Source organism: Desmodus rotundus, chromosome 1, assembly GCF_022682495.2.
Source record: "Desmodus rotundus isolate HL8 chromosome 1, HLdesRot8A.1, whole genome shotgun sequence".
In the NCBI taxonomy this organism is placed as follows: domain Eukaryota; kingdom Metazoa; phylum Chordata; class Mammalia; order Chiroptera; family Phyllostomidae; genus Desmodus; species Desmodus rotundus.
Genome location: NC_071387.1, coordinates 118,912,447 through 118,938,255, shown reverse-complemented (window position 1 = coordinate 118,938,255; position 25,809 = coordinate 118,912,447). Strand labels below are relative to the sequence as shown.

The 25,809-nt window shown below is 58.0% G+C and overlaps 1 protein-coding gene across 6 annotated transcripts in view; it reads left to right on the top strand.

Annotated features, from left to right (window-relative positions):
* Positions 1-1,253: 1,253 nt before the first annotated feature.
* CLIP2 (CAP-Gly domain containing linker protein 2) overlaps positions 1,254-25,809 on the top strand; it is a 69,123-nt gene continuing 44,567 nt past the window's right edge. The window contains exons 1-3 of one of the 6 annotated variants that reach the window (XM_053929998.2): positions 1,256-1,880; positions 15,957-16,056; positions 19,712-19,903. In XM_053929998.2, coding sequence (XP_053785973.1) covers positions 19,780-19,903 — 124 coding nt within the window. In that variant the 5' untranslated portion in view covers positions 1,256-1,880; positions 15,957-16,056; positions 19,712-19,779. Of the gene's footprint in view, positions 1,881-6,428; positions 6,807-15,956; positions 16,071-19,711; positions 19,904-25,809 lie in introns of those variants that run through there. The other 5 variants (XM_053930001.2, XM_071222314.1, XM_024571596.4 and 2 more) reach the window with 5 other exon arrangements.

The window sequence follows — 25,809 nt, the reverse complement described above, 5'->3', positions numbered from 1 at the left end:
TCCAAGCTCCTCGTATGCAAAGTCATTTTTATGACCTTGCTGTCTTGACAACAACCCTAAAAGCAGTCTAACACTAGCCCCATTTTATAGATGGGGAAACAGAGGCCGGGAGAGTCTTGCCCATAGGCTGGAGGTGATGGAGCTGTGTTATTACCACTGCCTGATGCCTTGGATCTTATTTCTTCATACTTGGACCACTCGTCCCAGCCACGTGGAACACTTTGCTCTCTGGTTCCTGAACACAGCCCTTTCTACCTCGAATCCCCTTTCTGTCCATTGGGTTGACACCTCCACCAGAAGCTTGCCCTCCTCTGGGCTCACTCTGCACCCTCCTCCTCACCTGGTCTCCAGGTCTGGTGCCCCTCCCCCGCTGAGGACCTTCTCAGGGCTGGCCCATGCCCAGCTTCATCATTGTACCATTACATATTTGCTGAACTGAAGCGAAACACTATCTCTAATTTATAGGTGGGGAAACTGAGTTCCAGAGGTTAACTCATTTCTCAAAGATTATGGATACCAGGGCAGTGGAAGGATGGTTGGTGGCCACTTAGCAAATTCATTCATTCAACAAGTGTCATTGAATGTCTGCCCTTGGCCAGGGTCTGTGCCAGGTACCTTAAGGGATGTGAACGAGATTGCCTCGTGCCTGCCCTCCACAGTGAGCCTCACTGTGCAGACCACAACCTATCCCAACACACCCACATTCCCACACTCAAGGGAAATGAAGGTAAGTTTGAGCTAGGCTTTGAAGGGGAAGGATGATTTGTCAAACAGAGAAGGCAGGGGGTGGGGGGCACTACTGGTTGAAGAACCTGCATAGTAAAGGCTCAGAGGTTAGTTTATCAAAAGGGAAAGAGTCACAAAGGCACAGAAGGCAACCACAGTCGGACACGGGGCACCTACGGGTGTTGGGATTCGTTTATTTCTAACCCCTTGGCTGCCACTTAGCTTCTGCTACTCACGCAGCTGTGTCAACTCCTCTGATATTGCAGGACAGAGATCCTGCTCCGGGGAGGAGGGTCAGGGTTCATCTGTGTCTTGGGTACCACTTTTTGCAAAGACATGCTGGGAGCAAATCACCAAGAACCCCGTGTCATTTATTACCATCTCCTTTGGCCTCAGGACAGCTCAGTAAGCCCTGGAGTTAGAACCTCAGTAACACCGTCCCCTCCTCATCTCTTCCTGTCCAATCCAACGTCACCTCCTCTGTGAAGCCTTCCCGGAACCTCCCCGTCCCTCCCCGCAGCTTCCCAAGCTTCAGTCTCTCCCCAGCGTCTGGGACGTCCTTGTGAGCGGAGCAAGTCTGAAGAGTGTTCTTACGCCAAACACGATTGAGCACCGCTTCGTTCCCAGCGCTGAAGTCGGCGTTGGCGAACCCGGGACACCGCCCGCCCCCCACCGCGACTGACAGCTACGGGCGCGCTACCGGGTTCCTCCGCATTTTCTGCCCGCCCGCCCACTGGCCGCTCGGCGCCTCGGCCCCAGAACCGGGAGGCCGAGCGCCCGCGTGCCCGCCCCCGCCGCGCCTGGCCCCGCCCTCCGGCGCTCGTCCCAGCGCCGGCCCCTTTTGTTCCCTCCCGGAGCCGGGCCGCTCGCTCCGCTCCGCTAGGCTCGCGGGGCTCCGCCGCGGGGCGCGTTGGCGGCGGCGGGGCTGCCTGGGTCAGCTCGTCCCGCTTTCCCGCCGCCAGCCCGCCGCACACGCGGCGCGAGGCCCAGGTCCGGAGCGCGAGCTCCCAGTCCGGCGCCACCGGGGCTCAGCCGCGGGTGGGGCGACAGGGAGCGGGAGCGGCCGCAGCATCCTCTCCCCCCGCGGCGGCCGGGCCCGCGGAGGAGGCCGACGCCGGGTCGCCGCCACTGAGCCTGATGCTGGAGGGGTGAAGGTAGGAGCCGCGGGGGAGACCGTGGAGGAAGGGGCTTGCCGGGCAACAAAGGATCGAGGGATTCGCGAGGCTGCGGTGGTCCCGAGCCTGGGCAGGAGCGAGCCGGCCCGGGGAAATTGTCGGGCGTGGGAGAGGCCGCAGGGTCGGGGCTTGTGGGTGGGCGTGAGCGGAGCGGGCGCTGGGATGCACCTCAACTGCCCCACGCCCGCCAGCGAGGAGCGGGTGCTGCTGGCGTTGGGAGGCGCTTCCCGGGCTGCTTGTCCCCGTGGTGAGGGCACAGTCAGCATCCTCCGCCCGCCCTCCCACCCGCCCAGCCGGAGACGGGAGTTCCGCACATCTGCTGGGGGGGCCGCCCGCCTCCTCTCCCGTGGGCAGCGCGAGGTGGCTGGACGCGTCCCAGGGCTCTGGGCTCACAGGCCCGAGGGGCACAGCCTGGTGGGCGCGGCCCCCTAGCCCCCTTCTCCAGACCCGGGGTCAAGGAGAACACAGAGCCCTCGCGCAGGCTGGAGTCGCCTGGCCACTGCCTTTGCAAAACTTGGTTGAAGTGCGTGGCAGAGGTGGTTGGGGGGGGGACTGAGGCGGGGCGGCTTCCCGCAGGGGTGCCCCCCCAAGCTGGCGCTGGTGGCTGGTGAGGCAGCAAATTTTCTGCCCTCTTCACAGGGAGGGGCCGAGGCCTTCAAGGATGCTTTGCTAGACCTCCAGGACCCGCCCGTTTGGGCCCTTCAGGCGAGGCCTGGGTGGGGCAGGTGCTCACTGGGCACTGCCACGCAGGCCCCAGCGCTATCCGCCTCCCTGGGGAGGATGGGCAGAGGGGCACCTTGTGGGGAGTCACACACCCAGCAGTCCATCCCCAATCTGTGAGATGCTACCTCTCCCTTCTGGGTCAGAAATGGTGAGTCCAAATGAAGTGTGCTGGCTGCCCTCACCCTTGTAAGATGCCCAGGGTAGGCTAGTGGGGATAGGGCTGGCCTAGGGCTGCTGGCAGAGGAGGAGGAGGGTGCAGGGAGCACCACGTGGGGCACCACATGTGTGCGGCACACTCCCTGCCAGTTGTAATGTAAACAATGAGCCCTTCATTCATCCAGCTGCTGTCACCTGGCCCAGTACTGCCAGGGGCTGGCAGGTACACAGGACTGGGGCATCGCTGCCCCCAGGGAGCACAGCCATCACTGAGTGTAGTGGTGGGGGAGCTGGGAGTACAGAGCAGGGACACCTGGACAGTGGGGTGGACAGGAAGCTTGATGGAGCCCAGTGCAGAAGTTTGCTGCCAGAATGCCAAAGGGGCTTCAGGCAGGGAAATAGCATGGGCAGGGCCTAGAGTCAGAGGGGGCAGGAGGCATGGTAGCTGCTGGGTTAGAGCAGCAGAACAGCAAAGAATTTAGGTGATGGGGCATGGGGTCGAAGGCGGGGGAGTTCTGTTGAGGGAAAGGATTGTCCTGTCCTTCCTGCTTTCCCAGGTGGGACCCCTCAGACACCCTCCTCCATGAGCCGGGAGCCAGGCTGCATTGTGTCTGCAGTGCCGGCTTTCAAGGGATGGTGGGGTGCAGGTTCTGCGACAGGTGGAGGAGGATAGAGATGAAGAGGACTTTCAAAGGCAGAAGAGCCTGGCAGAGGGGACCTGGGGGGAACCTAATGCACATGAGTGTGCACCTGTGAGCCCCTGCCAGGTCTACCCAGCAGGCTGCGAAGTAGTACCTAGAATTCTGTACCCAGAGCCTGAAATTCCAAGTTAGGGATTTACCCTTGGGCACCATACCCTTTCCAGCATTTCCTGTTCACTTTGGTGGCTAAGAGTTTGGATGGTAGACCCTCACAGCCTGGGTTCAAATCTCAGCTTTACCATCTATGAGCTATGTGACTTCAGACAAATCACTACACCTCTCTCTGCTTCAATTTTCCCATCTATAAAAATGAAGATACCTATGCTATCTGCCTGGTAGAGTTACTGAGAGAATTGAATGGGTGGATGGATGTGAAGTACGCTCACTTGATGGAGCAAATGCCTGATTTCTGTTATTGTGCCTGTGCCGGATTGCACTACAGCCCAAGTGCATGTGCGTGCACACACACACACGTGGCTCATTCCCTCCCCATCTGTTTGTCCACTGCCAGGCAGTCCTGCCCGTTAGCCTCACCCAGGTCCTATCCTCTGCCACCCTGCAGCCTCCCTCCTCAGCAACCCCATCCTCCCTGGTCCGCCTCCCTTGGTAATGGGAAGGCCAGCATCCCCACAGCCCTAGCCACCCCTGTTCTCTCCACTCTGATCCACAGTGTAGGAAACAGTTCCCTTCTGCCCTTCCCTCCCTGGCCCTGCCACCCTGCAGATTGACCTTGCCCTCTGGATGCCGTCTACCCTCTCTCTGTTTCTATGCCCAGAGGAGGGGAGCCGCGTTCTTGACCCTCCTGATTCCCTGCTGTCTTACTCCAGGCTGTCTTAACAAAGCACTGGGGGTGCAGACTTAAAAACGAGAGAAATCTATTTCTCACAGTCTGGAGGCTGGAAGTCGGAGAGCAGGCGGCCAGCGTGGCCTGGCGAAGGCCCTCTTCTGGGCTGCAGACATCACCGGGTACCTTCTTACGGTGGAAGGGTTTAGGGAGCTCCGTGGGGATCTCTTTTATTTTCTATTTTGTTACTTATTTTTTCCCTCCCCTCTTTTGCCACCAACCCCCCGGACTCCAGTGGGGGGGGGTCCCTTTTATAAGGGACCTCATTTATGAGGGCTCCAGAGGCCCTGCCTCCTAACACCACCACATTGGGCGCTAGGCTTCAACATATGAATTTGGGGGTACACAAACATTAGACTATAGCACCTGCCCAGAGGTTGTTGGGGAGAACCAACACAGGTTTGAAAAAAAACAAAACACATACTGAGTGTTCTGTGCCAGGAACTGTTTCAAGCTCGCTCTCTCTCTCTTTTTTTCTTTGGGAAAGAGGGGTGTGGCAGGGCCGCAGAAAGGGAAAGAAACATCTGTCTGTTGCCTCTTCTATGTTCCCCAACAGGGGGCCAAACCTTAGGTGAGTGCCCTGACCGAGTCCCAGCAGCCAGGGCTGTTTGGAGCTCTTTAAATGGCATGTGTTACTTTGCGGAAATCTTAATGCATTCCCTATGTTTTAGAGATGAGGAATCAAGGCATAAAGAGGTTTCCCTGTTTGCCCTCCATGCAGGTTAGGCACCTACTGTGTGCCTAGGAGACGTGTCCCCTTCCTACAGGCCATTCAACCACCTACTGTGTTCATTTCCCTGAAGCCCAATTTTGGCCGTTCTATCCTCAGACACCTCCGCCCCATTCGCCCAAGTGCAGAGTCCAATGCGCTCTGGCTCTCAGGGCCCAGCTGGCCTTGCCTTCCCGGCACAGCGCTGTGGTGCTGGCCCTCCCCTGACTGGCCTCACCTTGTAAGCTGAGTAGTGGGCATGGCTTGATGAGTAGGCCTGCCCTTGAGCGGGAAGGGGGCAGGCTCTGACCACGTCTCTGGGATAATTTTGCTGCCTGGGAGAGAAACCTCCTACAATTAGGTTAAGTGAAAGGAGAGTTAAGAGGAGGGGAAGGGAACTTGTGTAGCAAACAATTGCAGGCAGCCCAGCTCCCCTAGGACAGTGGGAAGCTGGTAGGCAGCCCCTCCTCCGGCTTTCCTCTCTGGGCTGCGGTTTCATTTTCTCCACCTCTCCTGGTGTATCTGTCCCTTTACCTCTCCCAGTAGGCTGGCTCTCTGGGTTGTTGGTGTGGCTGCCCTGAATGGTGGCTTCAGCCTGAAGCCACAGGACCTCCTAGGAGCACTCCCCTTAGTCTTGGGGTGCCAGAGAAACCGATTGGCCTGCCCTGGGTGAGGGTGCTCACCCTGTCCACTCAGCTGGTGGGGGGTAGGGCGCATGGTCTCCAGGGCTGGGGGTGGGAGCCAACGCTGGGCACAGCAGCTACAGTGTCTGCTGGTGTGTTTGGGGGGAGGACGCACACGTGGGAGCTTTGCCGTCCTCGAGAGCTCTCCCTCCATATAATGGGAAAGGCAGACCCATGAACAATTTACCGAGATTGTCCATGCAAAGCCACAGCATGTGAAGTGTGGCTCTCCACCACGTGGCTCCGTGATTTGTTGGAAGAAACTAGCATGCACTGGTCTTGGGGGGAGCACAAGATGGGAGGGGCTGTGCCCTATGGGTCTCCCCAGCTCTGTCTTGGGAGCTGAGGAGGTTCCTCCTTTCAGTACCTGGAGACTGGGGCTCCCATTGCCAGCATGGGACCTCCCCTGTTCCACCACTCCCTTCTCTGGGCTGCGCTGCCAGGGCCTGTACAGAGACACAGTAATACAAAACTCATGTTTTCACATGAATTGCTTCAAAATGATAATGAAAGGGCTCCCTTCTGAAGAGAAAGCAGAGCACGGCAGGTGGTTTTATTAACAAGGAACAAATGTGGGGCCTTGTCCACTTCCGGCTTGTCTTCCCTGAGCAGCCCTTGCTCCGCCCCTAGAATCTTACCTTTGACTCCAGCCGCAGCCAGAAAGACACCTGCTCCTCCTCCACTTCCGTCTTTGCCCTTTTGGCCTCTTTGCCATGAGAAGGTGGAATTTCAGGCTCACAGGTTTTCCACCCTCCCTTCCCTAAGTGAGTGTCCAGAGCTGATCTGCACCTGCTTGGACCCAGCCTGGCCGCAGTGCCTCCCTGGGGTGCCCCAGCCCGTGCTCCCCAATACATGGCATTAAGGGTGGGAGTGGGTGATGGCTGTGCAGAAACCAGCCCCTCGCTTCAGTTTTGGACCCTGCCTTTGAGGGGTTTTACTGAATTAGGAAGACATCAGCACCCTTCCTGGAAATGTAAGCAAGATCGGCACCTTTGAGAAACATTTTAAGGCCAGAGAAGCAGAGCTCCTCAATGCCAAGTGGGGTCGTTGCCCTGGCAATGGTTGCCAGTCATTCTGGGTGTTACTCAGGTAGGCAGGGCCCCGGGTGGGCGGGGTGGTCTAGGGGCTCCCTGGACCAGGCCTGAGGCTGTGTCCTGAAGGATGGGCGAACGTGGGGCAGCTGAGGAGGGCTTTCCTGATGGTGCAGGGGGGAACGTGGAGGAGCTCGGGCAGCTGAGAGAAGAGTGCTCTGGCTGGAGGGCCCGGTGAGGAGCCCGCTCTCCTTCCAGGTGAAGCAGGAAGTTAGTGTCCAGTTGCGGAGCCCTGTGAGGAGGGAAGGAAAGGTGTTTGGTGTCTTCAGCTGTTCGGCTGCCTTGTGCCCGATTCTGCTCAGACCCTTTTCTAATGTAGGCTGTTCCCTCCACAAGCTCGACTGTGGTTCGGTCACTCAGCTCATATTCAGCTTTCAGACCAGCAGGTGTGCTGGGCTCCGGGAACAGGAGCAGAGGCGAGAGGACACCTGAGAGGGCCATGTGTGTTCTTTGTCTGGTTCCAGAAAGGATTGAGGTGATCTGTAAAGATAAACGCAGTATAGTGAGATGAAAAACACGGGAGAACCGGAGCGAGAGGAAACCCACGGTAGTAAAAGTCAGGTGAAGCCCAAGGGAGCTTCTGTCTCGGAGGTAATTTGACTCTGAGCCTTCCAGCAGCCAGATCTGAGGGGGAAATGGGAGTTTGGAGCAGCTTTGTGTTGTCACGTTGAGTCATGAGAACCCATGCTTTGTATAAATCAACAAGTTAAGTGAGGGTTTGCACCTCCAGAGAGGAGCCGGGTGGTGGGGTCCTAGGGCAGACCCATGTCCAGAATGCAGAGGGTGGGAGGGAAAACAGCAGCCACCTGCCGATCCTTCTAATCCTCCCCCTGGAGGGCCCAGGCCAGCATCTGCGGTGGGCTGATGCTTGAAGCCAGCCCCTTCTAGTGTCTGACAGGCTCTAGGGGTGGATGGGACCCAGTGACCCAGAGGCAGACTGGTCCCTGCCCTGAGAATCCTCATCTTGGGAGGAGGCGTGGGGGCCATGGAACAGGACTGTGCGGAGAGCCCTGGGCGCGCCCACTTGGCCCCAGGAGTTGGCTAAGGGCTGCGAAAGGGGTGAAGGCATTCCTGGCAGAACAAGTGACGGGGTAGGGCGTCTCAGCGAACACTGAGAAGTTTACAGAGGCCGGAATGCAGGGCTCTGGGCGGGGAAGGGGCCCAGGAAACAAGGTCAGGGCAGGTGAGGGCTGGGTCAGCAGGCAGAAGTGCCACAGGCTGTGGCCTTGGCACTGAGGGTCGTGGGGTACCCTCTGAATCTCTGCCCTTGTGCTCCCGACCTGGGTGCGTGGAGGAGAGTTGGCCTTGGTCCTGAGGAAGTAAAGAGAGGTCGTAAAGAGCACAAGCTCCGTGGCCAGGGAGGGGGCCTGAGTTCCAGTGAGACCTCTGCTGTCCATCATTTGCATCACCCAGGGCTTGACCTCACTGGGCCTCAGTTTCCTCGTTAGTAAGTTGGATCTCATAGTAGTATCTCCTTCCCAGGGCTGTGAAGATTAAATGGGTTAATTTTATAAAACGCTTAGACTGGGGCCTGGAGCAGAACAAATGTTACAGGTCTGCGGCCCCTTAGGCTGGAGCAACCCAGTGGAGGATGGGGTCTCGTCCCACCCCAAGGCCCCCCACTCTAAGTACACCCACACAAGGTCAGAGTCGAGCATAGTGAAGCGGCAAAGTCTTATGACAGAAAGAGGTGTGGACCTGGGACCGTCCTTTCCCCCGTGATGGGCTAGCCCTGGGACGTGGAGCGTGCTCAGCAGGTTCCGGTTAAAGTTGCTTTTGACAGTAGTAATAGTTGCATGAGTTTGGGAGAGTTTCTCACAGCAGCTGTGCCAACTGGAGCGAAAACCTGCTCTGAGAGCAGGCCTTGGTCTCTGCTTAATCCCCTCCAGTGGTGGGGGCTCGCTGCCTGCCCTTGACTCCTTGGGCCCACCGCGGGCAAGCATCTACTGTGTGCGGTGTGCATGAGATAGACGTGCTTGGTGCCGGCTTTCCTGCGGGATTCCAGTCGTTCAGAACGTTGAATGGCTCCTCTGTGACTTCCCCAGATATTTCTCTGAGCCAGCTGCTGAGTGCAGCCACAGGGGTGGGGGGTGGGGGGTGGGGGAGGGTGAACAAGCTTCCAAGGGCCTCCAACTGCATGTGGGGAGGGTGTGAGGGTGGCAGAGAAGGGCGTTTCCATTCATTCCTGTTTTAACCATTCTGAGCTCCGGGTGTGCTAGGCGCTGTCCTAGGTACCGAGAGCCCCAGCAGTGAGCAAGATTTGCAAAGAGCCTGCCCTCTTCAGCTGCTCCCAGTGACAGCTGAGGGAGTTCGCAGGGGCCCAGAGGAAGGACATGCGGATAAAGGTCTGTGGAGGTGGCCGTCTGTGTGGGTGTGGGTGGGTGTGTGGCCTTCTGCCAGAATTGATGGCCAAGGGTAGTGAAGGGCAGGGGTTACCTTTCTGGAAGCAATAAAAAAAACAAACATGACTTTGAGGGCTTGTTAGTAACTGACCTCATGCCTAGGGCCACCAGGTTCTACCCTTCCTCCGCCCTCCAGCAGCTTTGGGTTGCCTTTCAGAGGTGTAGGTGGTACCCTTGGCTTTCTGCTGGTTCATCCCTTCTCTAGGCTGCACACTTTGGACCTTCCCTGTAGGTGCCGGTTTACAACCCCTCTCCTCTGGCTGGGCCTCTCATGTCACAGAGGGGCCGAGCCTGGACCCCCGTGGGCTCTCCCTCCTCCCCGCCCCCTGCAGGGGAAGGCGCAGGTGCGAGAGGAGGCCAGGTGCCCACTCACTGGCCTTCTTCAGGGAGGCTGGTGCCCACAAGGTGGTTCAGTGAGCACAGCTCCACTGCGTGCCAGACCCTGGGCACTTGACGTCCATGGGGCTTGGGCCTTCCCTCAGGGAGCTCACAGTGCTGTGGGGAAGGCAGACACTCGGTTAGGCCCACATGGGTAGGTGCCACCAGCTAGGGCAGTCTGATGGGGGGAGGGCCCCAGAGCAGCAGGAAGCACCTCTACTTCTTCCACACCAAGTGTGCTTGCTGCATTTTCTCCGAGCGAAACAACAGTGAAACAGCACCCAAATCCAGAGTCAGAACCTGCCACCTCCCCAGAAAGCCCTGTTTTCACTTCCAGTCAATATGCCTGACCCAAGCGTGACCCCTCCTCTGATTTCGAACACCATCAATAAATAAACGTTGCCTGCCCTTGCACTTCACTTTATTATTTTTAATCCTCGCCCGAGGATATATTTATTGATTTGGGAGAGAGAGAAACATCGATGTGAGGGAAACATGGATTGGTTGCCTCTTGCATGCGCCCTGACTGGGACTGAATCCACAGCCCAGGCATGTGCCCTGACTGGGAATCGAACCTGTGACCTTCCAGTTTGCGGGATGATGCTCTAAGCAAAGGAGCCACACCAGTAAATGGGAGCACAGTCACACTCCATGCACTCCTTTGTACCTGGCTTTTTTCACTCAAGAGTATAATTGCAAAATTCATACCCATTGTCACCCGTGGTTGCAGCTGATTTGTTCTCATTGCTGATTTTATTCCATTTTGTGAATTTGTTTACACGCGTGACTAAGTGACAACTTAGTCAGTCTGCGGGTGGTAGATATTTGGGTTATTTTCAGTTTGGGAGCATTGGGAGAAGAACACGTCTTTGGTGCACATATGCACACGTTTTGTAGGGGGGTACGCTGGGCGTGGAATCGCTGGGTCTCAAGGTTAGGTACGTCCAGCTTCAGTCTGTAATGCCAAGCTGCTTTCCGAAGCGCTCGCACCGGCTCACGCTCCTCCTGGCCGTGTGAGCGTCGTGCATAGCTCCCATCTTCCCCAGCAGGTGGGATGGCCCGTCTGTTTCATTTCAAAGGTCCTGCTGGATGTGTGGCGTTACCGTGATAACTAATAAAGGTGAACATCTTTTTACATGTTTATTGGTCTTTCGGACACCCTCTTTTTGTGAAGTGCTTGTTCAGCTCTTCTGATCTTTCTAACTCAACTTGTCAGTGTTCTTTTTAATATTCTGAATATGAGTCCTTGGTAGAATATAGGAATGGCCAATGTCTTCTCCCCCTTCGTGGCTTGCCCGCCCCCTCAGTGGCATCGTGATTCACAGAAGCTCTTAATCTTGCCCAATTTATCTATCTCCCCCCCCCCCCCCCCCCCCCGTCTTCAGCACTTCCTGTGTCTTGTTTAAGAAACCTTTGCCTACTCCGTCTCAGGATGGTCTTCCACATCTTCTTCTAAAGACTGTTGTTTTACGTTCACATGTAGATCTGGTCACGAGGGGTTGATTTTTGTGTGGGATGCGAAGGAAGTTTATTAGTGTCCTTTTGCTGCTGTAACAAATGGCAACACGCTTAGTAGTTTCAAACCCCCCAGTGCATCATCTTACAGTTCCGGAGGTCAGAAGTCTGAAATGGATCTCACCTGGCTGAAGTCGGGGTATCAGCAGGGCCACGCTCCTTAGAGGCTCTAGGGAAGAACTTCACTTTCTGCTCTAGGGCAGAAAATCGCATGCTCTGTAACTTTGAATGAATCTGCTCTGGGCCTCAGTTTCTCATTCTTTGAAATGGAAATAAGCGAGGGTCAGAGGGTGACTTGAGCTGTGTTGTTCCCCAGCCCTTCTCCCTAGGCCTGGTGGGAGGCCCCATGTGGCAGAGCCAGGCCAATGCCTGCCCAGCATCCTGGGCCAGTGGCAGAAGGGCTCCCGTTGTCTGGTTGTCGGGGCTGTGGTTGACCACGCAGCCAGGAGCAGGCGCTGGGGCCATGGCTGCGCCCTGGTTCTGAGCATGCCAACTGTGTGTGTGTGCGTGCGCACGAATGGTGTGCTTGCATGAAGCAGGAAATATATCGACATTCCTTCCCCTCCCTAGACCTGACACAGCCCTGATTCCCTTTGTTCTTTGCTGGGAGACAGGATCCCTCCAACCCTGAGGGAAGATGGTAAGTCCCGGTGTCCAGCTGAGGCAAGACTAGCCTTTCCCAGGGCTCTGCTGTTGCCCCAGGTTGTTGGCAGGACTGGGAAGATGCTGACTTTACAGAATGGGAAATGCAGCCCTGAGCTCGGAGGCTGTGAGGATGGTGAGCGTATTGGGGCTGGAACCCAGGCTCTGGACTCAGGCCCTGTATGCCTCTGAGCCGCAGGTGCCCTAGAAGATAGGAGTCACCTGGGGCTCGGGTTGGATGGTCCTTCCCTGCTTAGCGCCATGGGTGCCCCTGAACTCTGGTCCATGCTGCTGGTGCAGTGTGCTCTGCTCTGCCCCACCCCGCCGTCTTTCCAGGGTCACTCTCCCTCCCCATTTCCGAAGTCATCGGCTGGTGGAGCCTGGGTTCCAGCCCCAGCCCTGCTCCAAGGCTTGGGAGCGTCCTTTCTGCACACTGGTTCTGGGTGGCTGCCAGGCCCCTTGGTACTCCCAGGGCAACTTGGGACCCCAAGCAGGGTCCACCACCACCCCGTTGTGGGGCTGCCTGTCCCCTGCCCCTGGCAAGTGTGCTGAGTGTACATAGCCCAGGCTGGCTGCAGCCTCCCGCAGGGCCTCGCTGACCCAGTGAGAGCAGAGGGTGGGTGTTGGGACAGGGGAACAGGCAGACAGACGCCATCTTACTGGCTCTCCCAGGCTGGAGGGGCACTGGCGCGAGGCTCGGAGCTTTGGCTTCCGCCTCAAGCTGGCGAGACTTGAGGGAGCTCGTCCCAGGCCTGCCCTGCTCTTTGCTGTGCTTGGGGATTCTAGTGGTACCGCCAGTGCAACTTCCTGAGCCTTTGGTCAAATGCAGACAAAACAAACCTCCCTCCCAAGCTGGATGGATGGGCAGTCGGTGCCAGCTGGGAGTAGTCTTTGGGGACGGTGCGCACACCCATCATTAGGGCGCCTGCTGGATCTGGGGTTTGGGACAGCCCTGGGTTTCTGGTGGACGTGAATGTTGGGGTGCCCAGTGGGGAAGGGCTAGGGGAGCCCATGCCACGCCTACATAAGGGGTCACCTTCAGTTTGGGTAGCCTTGGCCTGGTGGCCAGCACCTACGTGGGTTCACTCTCTTTGGGAACTGTTTGCTCTTCCTTCCCCTTGTGTCTGTCTTTACTATTTCCTTGTCATTTAAAAAGTGATTATAAGATACTTTAGCATTTAAATAAAGGAATGGAGTGGATACAGTGAACACTCATGCACATCCCGCAGGACTTTAGAAACAAATCTTACAAACAGAAATGAAGCCCGAGTGACCCCGCCCTGCCCCCACCCCAAAACCACATTTCCGAGCCGGTGCTTGGAGGGCTGCGATAAGCGCCTGTAGGAGCCTCCCAGGATGCACGGCTGAGGTCCTGGCTGGGCCTTCTGTCCCTCCGGGGCTCCCCAAGGCTGCGTGCAGCCCCGCCCACCAGCTCTCGCTCTCTGGCCTTTCCAGCACTTCACATTACCTAGCTTTTGACTTCTTGCCCATCTGATTGTATGGGAAATGGGAGCTCCTTGTGGCTGGGACCTGTATTCCCTGATGACTGGGAGGCCCAGCAGCCCTCCAGCTGGGCCTCCTCTCCTCGAAAGCTGCCCCATTCATGCCCTTCTGTTGTTGGGGAGCCCTCAGGTCCATACCCTGTGATGCCTTTCTCCTCTCCAGCCTCTCACGTTGCATACCAGTGGGTGCTCCAGGCCTGGGCTCCTCATTCTCCCCCCGCCTCAGCTGTCCCCAGTCACTCTCCCAAGGGCCAAAACCCATCATTCTGCCTCCTGTTCCATGCCCCACCCCCCAGGTCCCTGAGTCACCTTACACCCAGCAGGCCCCAGACTGAGCTCCCGCTTCCAGCCCCTGCCTTCTTTCTCCTGGGTCCCTCCCATTTGAGAGATTCTACCGCCTGCTGGAACCCTGGGTGTCCCCACACCCTTGCTGTTTGCCATCAAATACTATGCAGCACCTTTCCTCTTGCTGTCCCCTCTAGCCTCCGCCCCTGTCCCAGTTCAGGCCTCTCTGTTGTGTCCCTTGTCTGTCACAGCAGCCCCCCTGCTCCCCTGTCCCCCTTCATCCTCATCAGCTCCCAAGAGCGATTTTGCTAATGTGCACACCTGATCTGGCACATCCCTTGCTTGATGTCACCCGCAGTTCCTCACCCCCTCTGTCTGGTGCCTGGAAGTATGTGTGAGCATGGCATGCCCAGCCGGGCAGGGCCAGGGGAGACCATACCACGCCCACATAAGGGTTCACCTTCGCTTTCAGTAGCCTTGGCCTGGTGGCCAGCACTAGAACAGTGCACCCCCCCACCCCCTCATCACTGTCCCTTCCGGTCTCTGAATCCCACCCCTCCATACATTGTAGCCACTAAATCCTTGGCTGTTTGATCTGGCAGGGTGTGGTCTGTGCTTCACCTTGTCCCCAACCACTCGCTCACCCCCTGCTCCCTGCTACAGAGGCTACCCATCCCCCCCCATTGTGTGATGTGGCCTGAGCCTCAGGGCTTTCAGCCAGTGGGCTGGGGTGCTCCTCCGTGTTCATCTCTGGACACTGTGTAGTGCCCTGCATTCCGGCCCCAGGCTCAGGAGAGGAGTGGGGAGCATGGGCACCCGGACTGGCTGGACCCTTGAGGGGGAGGAGAAGTGACTTAGGGAGGGCTGCCACTGTGGAGGGGGAGGTACGTGTCTGCAAAGCCTGGGCCGCGAGTTTCAGCCAGCAGCAGAGTCCTGCCAAAGTGCCGCCCTCCCAGGAGGAGGCCGGGGGTTAGCCAGGACCCGTCCCTCATCACTCAAGAGTCTGGCCCGGGAGCCCCCTTCCTGGTGCCGCCTCTCCTGCCCTCTGCACAGGCTGGCGCATATGTGGAGATGGGCTTTCTGCTGCCCTATTTGGCACCGGTTGTCCTTCCGTCAGGGCCACACCCTGGGCCGCCCATTGGCAGAAAGTTCTTGGTCCTCATCTGCACTGCAACTGTGGTGTGCCACCTCCCCCTCCGGGCAGCTGAAATGGAAACCCTGAAACGCAGCCCGGGCTTGTCTCAGTAAATGGCAGTTGAGGGCAGCACAAAGGGGGCCTGTTGGTCTGAATGCCACCCGCCCGCTCCCGCCTCTCCCTGGGGGGGGTATGGGCACCCCGGCCTTCGGAGATCATAATAGCGACCTGACAGCGCGACGTTGCCCTTGCCGGGTGCGGAGGGATGCTGTGGGCTCTGTCTTTTGAAGCAGCAGTACTTTTGCCCCATTTTGTAGGTGATGAAACCGAGGCACTGGGCCAAGCTCCCACGGCCACTCTGGGTCAGGGGTTTGACATCCACTGGGCTTGAATCTACTTCCTCCCCTGCCTCCCAGGCCTCTCCCATAAGCCTCAGTGTGGCCAAAGGCCAATTTATCACCATGTCTAGCTTTTCCAAGAAACCCTTTCTCTTCCTCTACCCTAGGACTAGGGCTGAGTCACAAAGGCCAGTTTGCCCCGTGTCTCCTCCCCCTCTTCCTGTTCACCATTCTTCTCTCCTCGCCTCCCCTTCCCCATGCTCCCCCACCTTTTGGGGGGTGGAGAGGAGTGGGGGATGGGCTGCTTGCCTTTCCTTCCGCCCCTCCCTGCCCCCCCCCTCAGCTGTGGTGGCTGGGACTGAGTCCACGCTGTCTCCGTTCTCTTCTCTGGCCAGCTCCTCTGGACTCTGTCGGCAAGGCACAAGGCACATGGCCACTTTCTCCAGAGGCCAGGATGTCGCACATGTTATTCCAGGGCTGGGCATGGCGCTGTGGGGAGGCAGTGGAAGCAGACAGACCGGGGCTAGTCTCAGACACTGAGCTGTGTGGGACTTTGGGCGAGTCTCTGAACTTTCTGAGCGTCAGGTGCTCTACCCCCCAGACGGCATGGCCTCGTCAGGGCTGTGAGGACTAATGAGGCCATAGTCCTACAAGGCCTGGTACATAGTACGCTCTTCATTCTGGAGGCTGCTGGGATCATTGGGGTCAGAGGGCAGAAAGGCAACTGTGGGAGCCTCCAGAAGCTTCTCCTGGGAGGAGCATCCATGGGAATTTGTCCTCTGGGCCACCGCAGGTGTGCTCTCTGTGGAGTTTCCAGATCGTGGGCTCTGTGCCAGGCACTGGGCAGGGAGGGCTCTGTTCTCCAGGAGAGCCTGTGGCCCCATGTGGGGTTGCCTGTGAGCTGTCAGGAGGCAAGATGAAGATAAATGAGAACTATGTTCTTTCTTTTAGCTCATTGTGTGTCCTGAGGTCTCTGTGGGCGAGAATCCTGGGAGACTTCCTGGAGGAGCGAGAGGCATCAGACTAGCGTTCTCACAGGTGGCTGAAACAGGTGAAGTGAAGCAGGTGGGAGAAGAGGCGCAGGCGGAGCCTTGGAGGCGGGAAGGTGTCAGGGGAGTGGCCAGCAGCTGCGAGGCTGGTTGGGGGGCCCCCAGTGCAAGGATATGGTTGTCACAGCTGGTCGCTGGCTCCAAGGGCACTCTGGCTCGTGGGGATGTCAGCCGGCCAGCTGGGCTGATCACCATAAGTCTCTCGGTCCTGAGTGTTGGGCCCTGCGAGGTGAGGGGGACCTTCTGGGCCTCTGCCCACCACGGGCCAGTGCGTTCATTTGTTCACAGTGATTTATTGGGCTCCTGTAGGAACCTTAGTTCTGACAAGAACTAAGGGTGCCCCAGCAACCAGAACAGATCAAAGTCTCTGTGTCCATGCAGTGGAGACAGGCAAAGCAGGGTGAGGGCAGGGAGGGCTGCGTAGGGGCCATAATCTTAGAAGGAGACATTAGAGCAGGCACTGGAGGAGATGAGCGGCGCACCCGGGTATTTGAGGGAAACGTGTTCCAAGTGGAGGGAGCAGCAAAGGCCCTGAGGCTGGAGCATGCAGAGTGGGACCCAGGGGCAGCGGGGGCCACTGTGGTGGGAGTGGGCGGAGTTTTAGGGTGTTTCTGCCGCCCAGGAAGTTCTCCGTTCTCTGTTCTCCAGGCCTGTTTTCCGTCAGCCCCCGCCTCTGCCACCAGCAACCACTGGCCTGCTTTCTGCCTATAGTTTTGGAATTTTATGTGAATAGCATCATACAACTTGCATTCTTGTGTGCTGGGTGTCCTTCACCTAGTGTAATGCCTCTGGAGGCGTGTCCCTGTGGCTGCAGGCGTTGGAGTCCCTTACTGCTGCCGAGCGCCTTTCCACCGTGTCAACGTGCCGTCTGCGCGCTCACCAGTGGGCGTACATCTACATGTTTGCTATTTTTTGGCTATTAGGAATAAAGTTACTACGAACTTTTTTTTAAAACAGATATTTGGGTGTATGTTTTGATTTCTCTTGGGTGTTTGGATCATGGGATGGGTGTGTATTTAACTTTTTAAGAAACTGCCAAACTGTTTTCCGAAGTGGTTGTCCTGGTTTTCATCTCCACCTACAATCGGCGTGTTCCAGCTGCCGCCGAGCATCCTCGTCACCACGTGGCATTGGCGGCTTCCCGTTTTCAGCCTTTCCAGCAGGTGTGAGGTGGCATCTCTGTGGGGTGTGGATCCTCGTCACCTCGTGACTACCGGCGTCGGTCATCTTTTCATGCGCTCACTGCTGTTTGGGTACTGTCATTGTCTGGGGAAGTGACATTCGCATCTTCTGCTCATTTTTCACTAGTTGTCCTGTTAGTGGGTTGTGAGAGTTCGTATGTGTCCTGAATACAAGTCCTTTGCTAGATATGTGATTTGTAGCATTTTTTCTCGGGGAAAGAAGATCTTGGGCAGAGAAGGGGGTGCAGACATGGGGAGGGGTCCTCGCACTTTGCTTTCATCCCAGCAACACACACCCTTCTGCCTCCAGCCTATGGGGCTTTCAAGATTTCCTAGGTCAGAGGGTCCCCCAGCTAAGCCACAGGGGCAGGGAGCTGGTTTGGCCACCCACAGAGTGGCCACCACTCGCTGTCCCCAGAGACCACCCTCAGTGCCCTTGCTGGCTCAGCAAGTCCCTCTCAGGCTCAGGGATGCCAGCACAGCCTCGCCAGGCTCACAGAGAGAGGCACGGGGCGGTTCCCCTGGAGGGCCAGGCTCTGGGCAGCAAAGGAGCAGCCTCCTGTTCTAGCCTGACCAAGGGACTCTGGGCTCCACAATTCCAGGGGTGTCAGAGTCGTGGGTCAGGGGATTGTAGGTTGGATTTGTGAGGCTCCCAGGCCAGGTCAGCGTTGGCCATAATACCCCATTCTCCTGTTGGCTCACCTGGGCCAGTAGGTGTCACCGCTGTGTGCCTTGGGGGGCTTGTTTTCTCTGTTCCTGTGGCTGGCAGCCCCGTGTGAGTAGCTGTTCCTTTCCCGGGCAGATAATAGTGTTGCTGGCTTGTCTTGCTGGCCTGAGAGCCATTCCGAGGATACTGCGTACTCTTGCCGTGGGCTTGTAGGTTGGCTTCAGTATTAGTCAGAACGTTTTTGGTTGCAAGCAGCAGTGTCCCTCAAATAGGTTCAGGCAAAGGGAGAAAACAGTGCACGTGTTGGCTGGTGTGAGAGGCTCGAGTGGCCACCTTCAGGCTCCGCCGGATCCAGGCTGTCTGAATCCAGCGAGTCAGCTCTGCCTTCTCTGAGCTGAAATCATTCCTGGTGGCTGTCCCACACCCAGGCAGCCCCAGAGCAAGGAGAGCCTCTTCCCAAAGGCCCCAGCCAGAGTCCAGGCCCTGATGCTCCTTGGGTCACGTGATTTTCCCTCAGCTCACCACTGCGGGCTCTGACCAGGCCTAGGTCATGTGTCTGTACCAAGTGTGTTTGTGGGGTCGGCCCACGTAAGTCACATGGATCAAGAGTGGAGAAAAGGGTTCTCTAAAAGGGAATAGTGTTCAGTGACCAAGGGTGGGATAAGAATATGGCTGGATGGGCGGAGGGCGTGCCATCCCAGACTGTATCAGAGTGGAGTTCCCAGAGACATTGATTTCCCCTGTTCGAGAGGCCCTGAGGGGGGTGAAACTTTCACCCAGAATCCTCCATTTGTCCCGTGGTGCTCTGCATTGCCTCTTCCCGCCGGACAGTGTGCTCCCAAGGCAGAGGCCTGCGCTCTGGGGCAGGGCGGGGCCTGGCCCCTCGAGTGCCCTCCATAGACATTTGGTGCAAGAGGGGGTGTGCGTACAGGACGGTGAGGGTGGACGCCAGGGCATGGGCCCGTCCTTTGTGCCTCTCCTCCAGTCTCCTTGCAGCCAGCTCTATCTTGCTGGCATCTGGGTCCCTGAACTGATTGCCTTGGAGACCGGAGGCATCCCCTCTCAGGATATCCCTTTGTCAAATGCTGTATACGGTATGCATCCCCCCCTTCTCTGTTTAATTGTGAAGGTAGGGAGCTGTAACGGTGGAAGGGCAGGCAGAGGGCGGGTCAGCCCGTCCTGCCGAGGGACGTAGGCCTCTCTGTGTGTATGTCACCACACCAGGTGGGGTAGGCAGGTGCTGGGAGGGTGAGCGCAAGAGCCGGAGTGCGGCCTCTGTGGCCGGGCAGAACAGTGAGCTGGTTGATGAAGTTAGACGTCACTTTGTCCAGCCCGAATTAGGAGGGTTGCGAGTTACTGGCTCCTAGAGAGTCTGGGGGCTGATGGTGAGTAGCCCACCAGGTTGCCATGTGTGTGAGAATCCACGTCACCCTGTGCTCTGTGGCGAGAGTCATGCTCAGCTCTTGGTGGCTCTGCTGACACTGTGGTCCTAGTATGTGGCTGCTGGGGTTCGTACCGCATTGCTCGGACCCCAAGCCGGTTTGCTCCTGAGTCTCGCCTCCTGGGCCCCGGAGGTGGGCAGAAAAAACGTGCCAGACCTGTGAGTCCAGCAGGCCAGGACACCTGTCCTGGAAACCCCACTGCCACAGGGGGCCCGCATTTGCTGCCACTGCTCTGTGCCTCAGTTTCCCTATGTAGAAAAAGGGGGTGATGATGGTCTGGGCCTCACAGTGTGGGCAGTGCCAGAATCCTCCCGTGTCGGTATTGGGGTGATGTTATGATGTGATCACTCCCGTTCTCTGCCTGCAGGTGAGTGACGATGGGAGAGAGAACGTGACCTGCACAGGCCCTTCTCCACCCCCCCGAGTGGCCCCACCATGCAGAAGCCCAGCGGCCTGAAGCCCCCCGGCCGTGGGGGGAAACACTCGAGCCCCATGGGCCGGACGTCCACTGGGTCAGCTTCGGCCTCTGCCACGGCGGCAGCCACCGGCTCCAAGGAAGGTGCGCAGGGCCAAGGGTGGTAGGGTGAGGGGCTGGGTGGGTTGTGGATCTCCTGGAAGAGCTGCTCTGTGGCCACCCCGGAGGCCAGTGGTACATGGAAGTTCTTCTCTCTGCCTACTGTGACCCCTTGAAACATTCCCTAGTGACAAGCACTGCTGCATGGTCTGTGTGTGCTGTTCCTATCCACGCTCCCCACCCGGGAGGCGAGTTCTGCCATTGGCTACCCTACGGATGAGGAGATGGAGGTCCAGGGAGGCCTGGCATCTCGCCCAAGGTCCCTCGGCCTCCACCGCCTCCCTGCCCCCGCTCATTCCCTTACGGGGTCTGAGATTGCCCCAGTGGAGCCAGCCCCATCTTCCCACCAGCCTTCTTGCCCGTCACCCAGAACTGTGCCCTTCAGCCTTTCCTCGTCTGGCCTCTAGTCTTCCTGCTGGTGGGCAGGGGGCACCCTGGCTGGAGGCAGCAGCTCTGAGGGCAAATGGTGGAGAACAGCTGTTAGTTACTTGCCTTTTTCTTTTCGTTTCCGCCCACGGGCTTTACTTGCTTTTTCTGATCATAAAAGTAAGATAGGCCCTATGGGATGTGAGGAAAGATTGATGCTGGAGTAAAATCGCCTACAGTCCCACCCCCGGGAGGCAACTGTTAGGTCGGTTTATGGCCTTACTCTTTTTTTCTTACCTGTTTGTAATCGTGCTACACCTACAACTGGAAAGTCTGCTCTTTTTCATTTTATATGATCGGGTGAATTTTTCATATTTAAGCATCACATGCTTATTTTTAAGGGCTATAAAATATCCTGTTCGTTCAACAAACATCATTCAAGGGCCTGCTTTGCTGACACGGTCTAACCCTAACCACTGGAGCTCATGCCGAGCAAAGCCAGATGTGGTCCAGCCCTCCGGGGGCTGCCTGTCTGGGGGGAGAGGCTGACTGCCATGACGTCCTGTAATGGGGTCTGACCAGGGCAGGTGGTGAGGCGTGCGCGCTGCGGCCTAGAAGTGAGGGTTCGCTAGATGGAGAGGGGAGTGTGTTCCCGGCAGAGGGAGCCGCACACGCAAGGTCTCGGGCAGGAGCGGCCATGGCGAGTACAAGGGAGGGAAAGAGAGTGAGAGGGCTGGAACCGGACCCTCGAAGGTCGTGCTGGTGAGGTGGTGGGCCAGGCCGGCAGCTTGGGGTTATGCAGGGAGTTTTACTAACATCCCGGTAGCTGCGGGAAGCCACTGGAGGGTTGTTGATCAAAAGGAACGTGATGGAAGGGGTTGGAAAAGTTCCTAACCCATCCTCTGAGGGTGAAAACTGTGACGTTTTTCTTCTTCACTGGATAAACGAAGCTGCCATGCACGTCTTTGGGAGCGGCTCCTGCTGTGGTTAGGCTGCAGCCGTCTGGGTGAGCAGCTGTCCATCTCATCCGGTTGGCACCGGAGGCCTGACTGGGGAATATGGGCCGTGGGTTGTTGGGTCGAGGAAAGTTGGAGCCGAAGGCCTGGGCAGTTGGCAGAACCAGGTCCCTGGCAGAGCCAAACAACCAGTGTGACAGGGTGAGGAAGCTGCGACCGACAGAGGCAGCTCTGCCCAGCACCTCCTTGTTCGAAGGTCCAGACTTCCCCTCCAAGGTGACAGATCTTCCTTTGCTCGTGGAAGGCACTCCTGAGCAACGAGAAGAAGGCTGGTGAGAGAGAACAGGACGGGAAGCCTGTTCCGGGTGGAGAGGAGAAGTGTGGCAAAGGCAGGAGTGAATTGTGTTTGTTACGCAGGAAGACACGTCTGCGTAGAGAGGAGTGTGAGTGAGGCTGGGGAGGGTGGCAGCGGCGGGTTTTGCAGGGCAGGGGTTTGAGAGTGAAGGGCACTGTTGGAAGGTGTTAGCAGAGCAGTGACTGGATGTACGCATCCCTCGGGCCCCATGTGTGGAATGGGCTGTGGGGCTTAAGAGCAGGGGGCGGGAGACCCGTGACATGTGGTCACCCGGACAGGGATGCCTGCACTCACTGCCAGGGCTTTGAGGGGTCAAGGGGCTGACCACCATGACCATGAGTGGGCCGTCAAGGAAGACTTCCTGGAGGAAGCCCGAAAGAGCGTGGCCTTGAGCATGGTGGAGGGGAGAGGACTTGCAGGCAGTGGGGAAAAGCATGGGCAAAGGTACCAGGTGGGCTCAGCTTGGTCCAGTGGGGATGAGGGTGGCAGTGGCGGTTGTGCAGCCCACTTCCTGGAGAAGGGCACCAGCCAGGCCTGCCCCTATTGTCTTCTCTACTGCAGAGAGCCCCATAGCACCTCTGGGCTCGCTCTTTGGTGCTCCCTCCCTGAGCAAGAGCGGCCTGAATCTGGCTCTGACCCACTGTAATGTGCTCTGCCCCTCGAAGGGTTCCTCAACCTCTCTGAGCCACTATTGGGATAATAAAACATCCTCTGATGAGATCAAGTCAGTTAAGGAACTGAAATGCCTGTAGGCACGAAACTCATTAAATTTCCTTTCCTTCCATCCATCCATAATCTCATTATAGAAAACCTTGAAAGTGGAAAAGAAGAAACACCCCTCTGCTGGACCTAATCACCACCCACTGTGGTGCATACCCTTCCAGGCTTTTTGCCTGCTGCACACACTGTTTTAAGTAGTTAAGCCATAGGTTGTGCCCATATTCGCATCTTCCTTCTCCACGGTCGGTTGTGCCTGTGGTGGTTTTGCTGTCCTTTTCAGCAGCTGCATAGTAGTCCCTGGAGGGAGTGGGGATGGAGCACACAGTTGCTTCCTCGTCACACTGCACAGTGGCCTGGGAGCCCCTGAGGGTGGGGACTGGGTGGTCTGACCTGGCCTGGACCCCCTACCCCAAGGCCGTTCCAAAGAGAGGAGGTGCCTCCGTGAATGTCTGATTGATTACAGAGCCAGCCCCCGTGCCCCATGTGGGCATGAGGCTGCAGCTGGGCCTGGTGGTGCCCTCTCTCCTCTGGCACCAGCTGCGTTTGCAGACACCCAGGCTGGGGGAGGGAGTGGAGAGCTGGGAGAGCTGGCAAAGGCAGAGAAACTGTGTGGGAGAGGAAGGGAGATTTATGCCGTCCAGGGCTGCTTTTGTCCCTGCTCCGGGTCTCAATAACAAGAGTCTCTGGAGGGGAGGGGTGGATGGAAGCACCAGGGCAGGACTGTGCCCCCGCCCACTCTTCTTGGCCCTCAGGCTCCCTCCCCCATCCCCTGGAACTGGCCATCTGCTCTCCGAGTTGCTGGAGCAAGGTGCCGACCCCACTGGAGGCTGGGACCCTGTGTGAGGGGCACCTGGGCACATGGCGACTTGGGCACCTGGGTCTGGCTGAGGCTGGGGCCAGCTTGGGGGTGGAGGACAGTGAAAAGTTGGGAGTCTGTTCTGGGAATCGGGGCAGTGGCTGCCTCCCAAAGCATGAGCTCAGCCTCCTGGCAGAGGGTCTGGCCAAGGGCTGGGGCTGGACTGATGCCCCCACCCCTGCCCCATGGAGATGGGAGGGCCTGTGTCAGTCCCCAGAGCTGTGACACACAGGGAGCAGCAGAGACGAGGGGACCGTTGGAAGGGGTGTCTCATATCCTAGGACGTGGCCCAGAGGTGGTCAGAGAAGGCGCGCAGGAGGGCAGGCTCGGGTCCCCTGTGGGCAAAGGCCTGGGTGGGGCAGCACGGACAGGGGCAGCCCAGCTGGACAGGATGGAGCACCTGGAGGCTGCTTCAGATCAGGAGGTCAGGAAGGGACTTGCTCAGGAGGTGACATTGGTGCAAAGATCTGAGTGACAAGGGAAGGGCCTCAAGACAGAGGCAATGGTGGCTACAAAGGCCCTGAGGTTTGAGATGTCTGAGAACCGGAGGGCATCTTGAGTGGTCCGGGGGAGCATCACTGATGGGCCAGGCCGGGAGGCAGGGCCCTAGGTGGAAGTGGGGAGCTGTGACTGGGGCCACTTGGGGGTTCGAATCTGACCTGGGCCCCAAGGAATTGGGGGTTCAGGCCTCCAGGATGGCAGCTCAAGACTGCTGCTGGTGAACGGCCCTCCCTTCCGGTCAGGAGCAGCCTGCAGTGTCTGGGCAGGGCCTGACGCTGCCCTGTATTTGTGGAAAAGAAGGGACTGTGGCACACTGGGAGCAGGGGCCCTTAGCCCTTCCATGGGGCTCACTTCTGAGCCTTGGGTCAGGGTAGGCCAGGCTGGGAGGTCCCTCTTGGCTCCAACAAGAAGGGCTGACTGCAGTTACCTGGGGGGGACTCAGAGCGCTGCTGAGCGAGGGGTCAGGCCAGAGGCCACTGTTGAACTCGCTCTGCCCTTGCTCCTTCGACGGGGCAGGCAGGTTCTTGAAGGACCTTTCCCATCCCTTGCAGCTGTGGCCCAGCCCCAGAGATGCCATGCGTAGGAGGGAAGACATTTGACACTTACTATGTCACAAGCAGGCTCTGCAGCAGGTATCTTATATCACGTGTATTTCTCATTAACAACCCAGTGAGGTGAGCGCTCCTCTCTCCATTTTAAAGATGAGAAAACTGAGGTTTAGAGCTGAGTTGCCCAGAGTTACAGGGCCAGAGAGAGGCAGGCAGGGTCTCAAGCTGGCTCAGGCCACTGGCACCTGCTGTCCCACCCCAGAGGTGGGGTGCCTGGGGCCCCAAGTTCAGTCCCAGCTCCACACAGCTCACGCCCTAGGCAGGTGGGCCAGGTGGGAGGAGTGGTCTGTTCTCATTAGGTTGGTCATAACTGTCCCCCAGTGTGCCCTCAGCCTTTCCTCATGCTACGGACCCAGGACCCAGGCAGCAGGAAGAGCGCATGGGATTCCCCCTCAGGCAGGGAGCGAGCTACTTGGGGTGAGGTTCACCACCTATATCTTGATCTCCCCAAAGGGTCGACACAGGGCTGGTTCCAGAGCTTTTAGTCTGGCTTACTGAGTTGGGTCCAGACGCCCCTGTACCCTCTGGGGGCCCCAGACGTGGCAGCCAGCCTGACCTGCCCCAGATGTGGCCCCCAGAGCCGGCCTCTACTCTTAGGCCCTGACCCCACCCCGTTCCATCCCCAGAGGATTGCCTTTCACCTTGGTACCCATGCTCCCTGGGAGGACAGGAGGCATATCCCCACTTTAAGCGACGTGTCCCAGATGCTGTGCAAACCTGGCCAGAGCCAGGACCATGTCCAGCCCTGGCTCCTGCAGAGCCAGCACTGCCCCAGGCAGCACTCGCTCCCTTCAAGGTCAGCCTCTCCGGCTCTCCCCAACCACATCCTAAACTTTTTAATGGCATCAGGATGGGGAAAGCCAAGCCAGCTTTCTTGTGGTTGGGCTGTGGGGGGAGGGGAGAGCGAAGCCTCCTAATGCTCCTGACGTCGCTGGTATTGATCCAGGGGTGGGGGCCCAGCGGCCTGCACTGCCTGCCCTGTGTGGCCGCAGCAGGGCTTCTCCATGGGGAGCTGGCTCTGCTCGTTCCAGGGTAAGCCATCCACTTATTTATTCCTGGGTCCCTGGCCGAGTTGGCTGGGTGGGACTTTATCCTCCTGATTTGGGAATAAGGGGACTGGAAGGGGACTTGTGAGTTCCATTTGACTCAGGAAGGATGATGAGCAATCATCCCTGGGCCTGAGGCCCTTCTGGTCCCTTCTCTGGGGCTGGCTGGCTACAGGCAGCACAGCAGGGGGGTGCGCAGTGCCTGTGGTGGCCAGAAGGCATGGGCCCTGCCTTGGTTGGGGTGGGCTGGAAGGGATGGACTCAGCCCTGCCTGGAGGCCATGTTGGTGGGTGTCATCAGGACGGACCTTGGGTGAACTGGGCTGGGGGGCTCACAGTGGGAGAGCCAGCTCCCTTGAGGAGTGCCATGACCTTATCCCTTCCTTCGTGACCTAGGCCATGAGCACCTTCTGGGGAGGAGGGGTCCTTAGAGCAGAAAGCAGCCTCAGGGTGCATGGGCATTTGTGTGTGTTGCTTTTGGGCC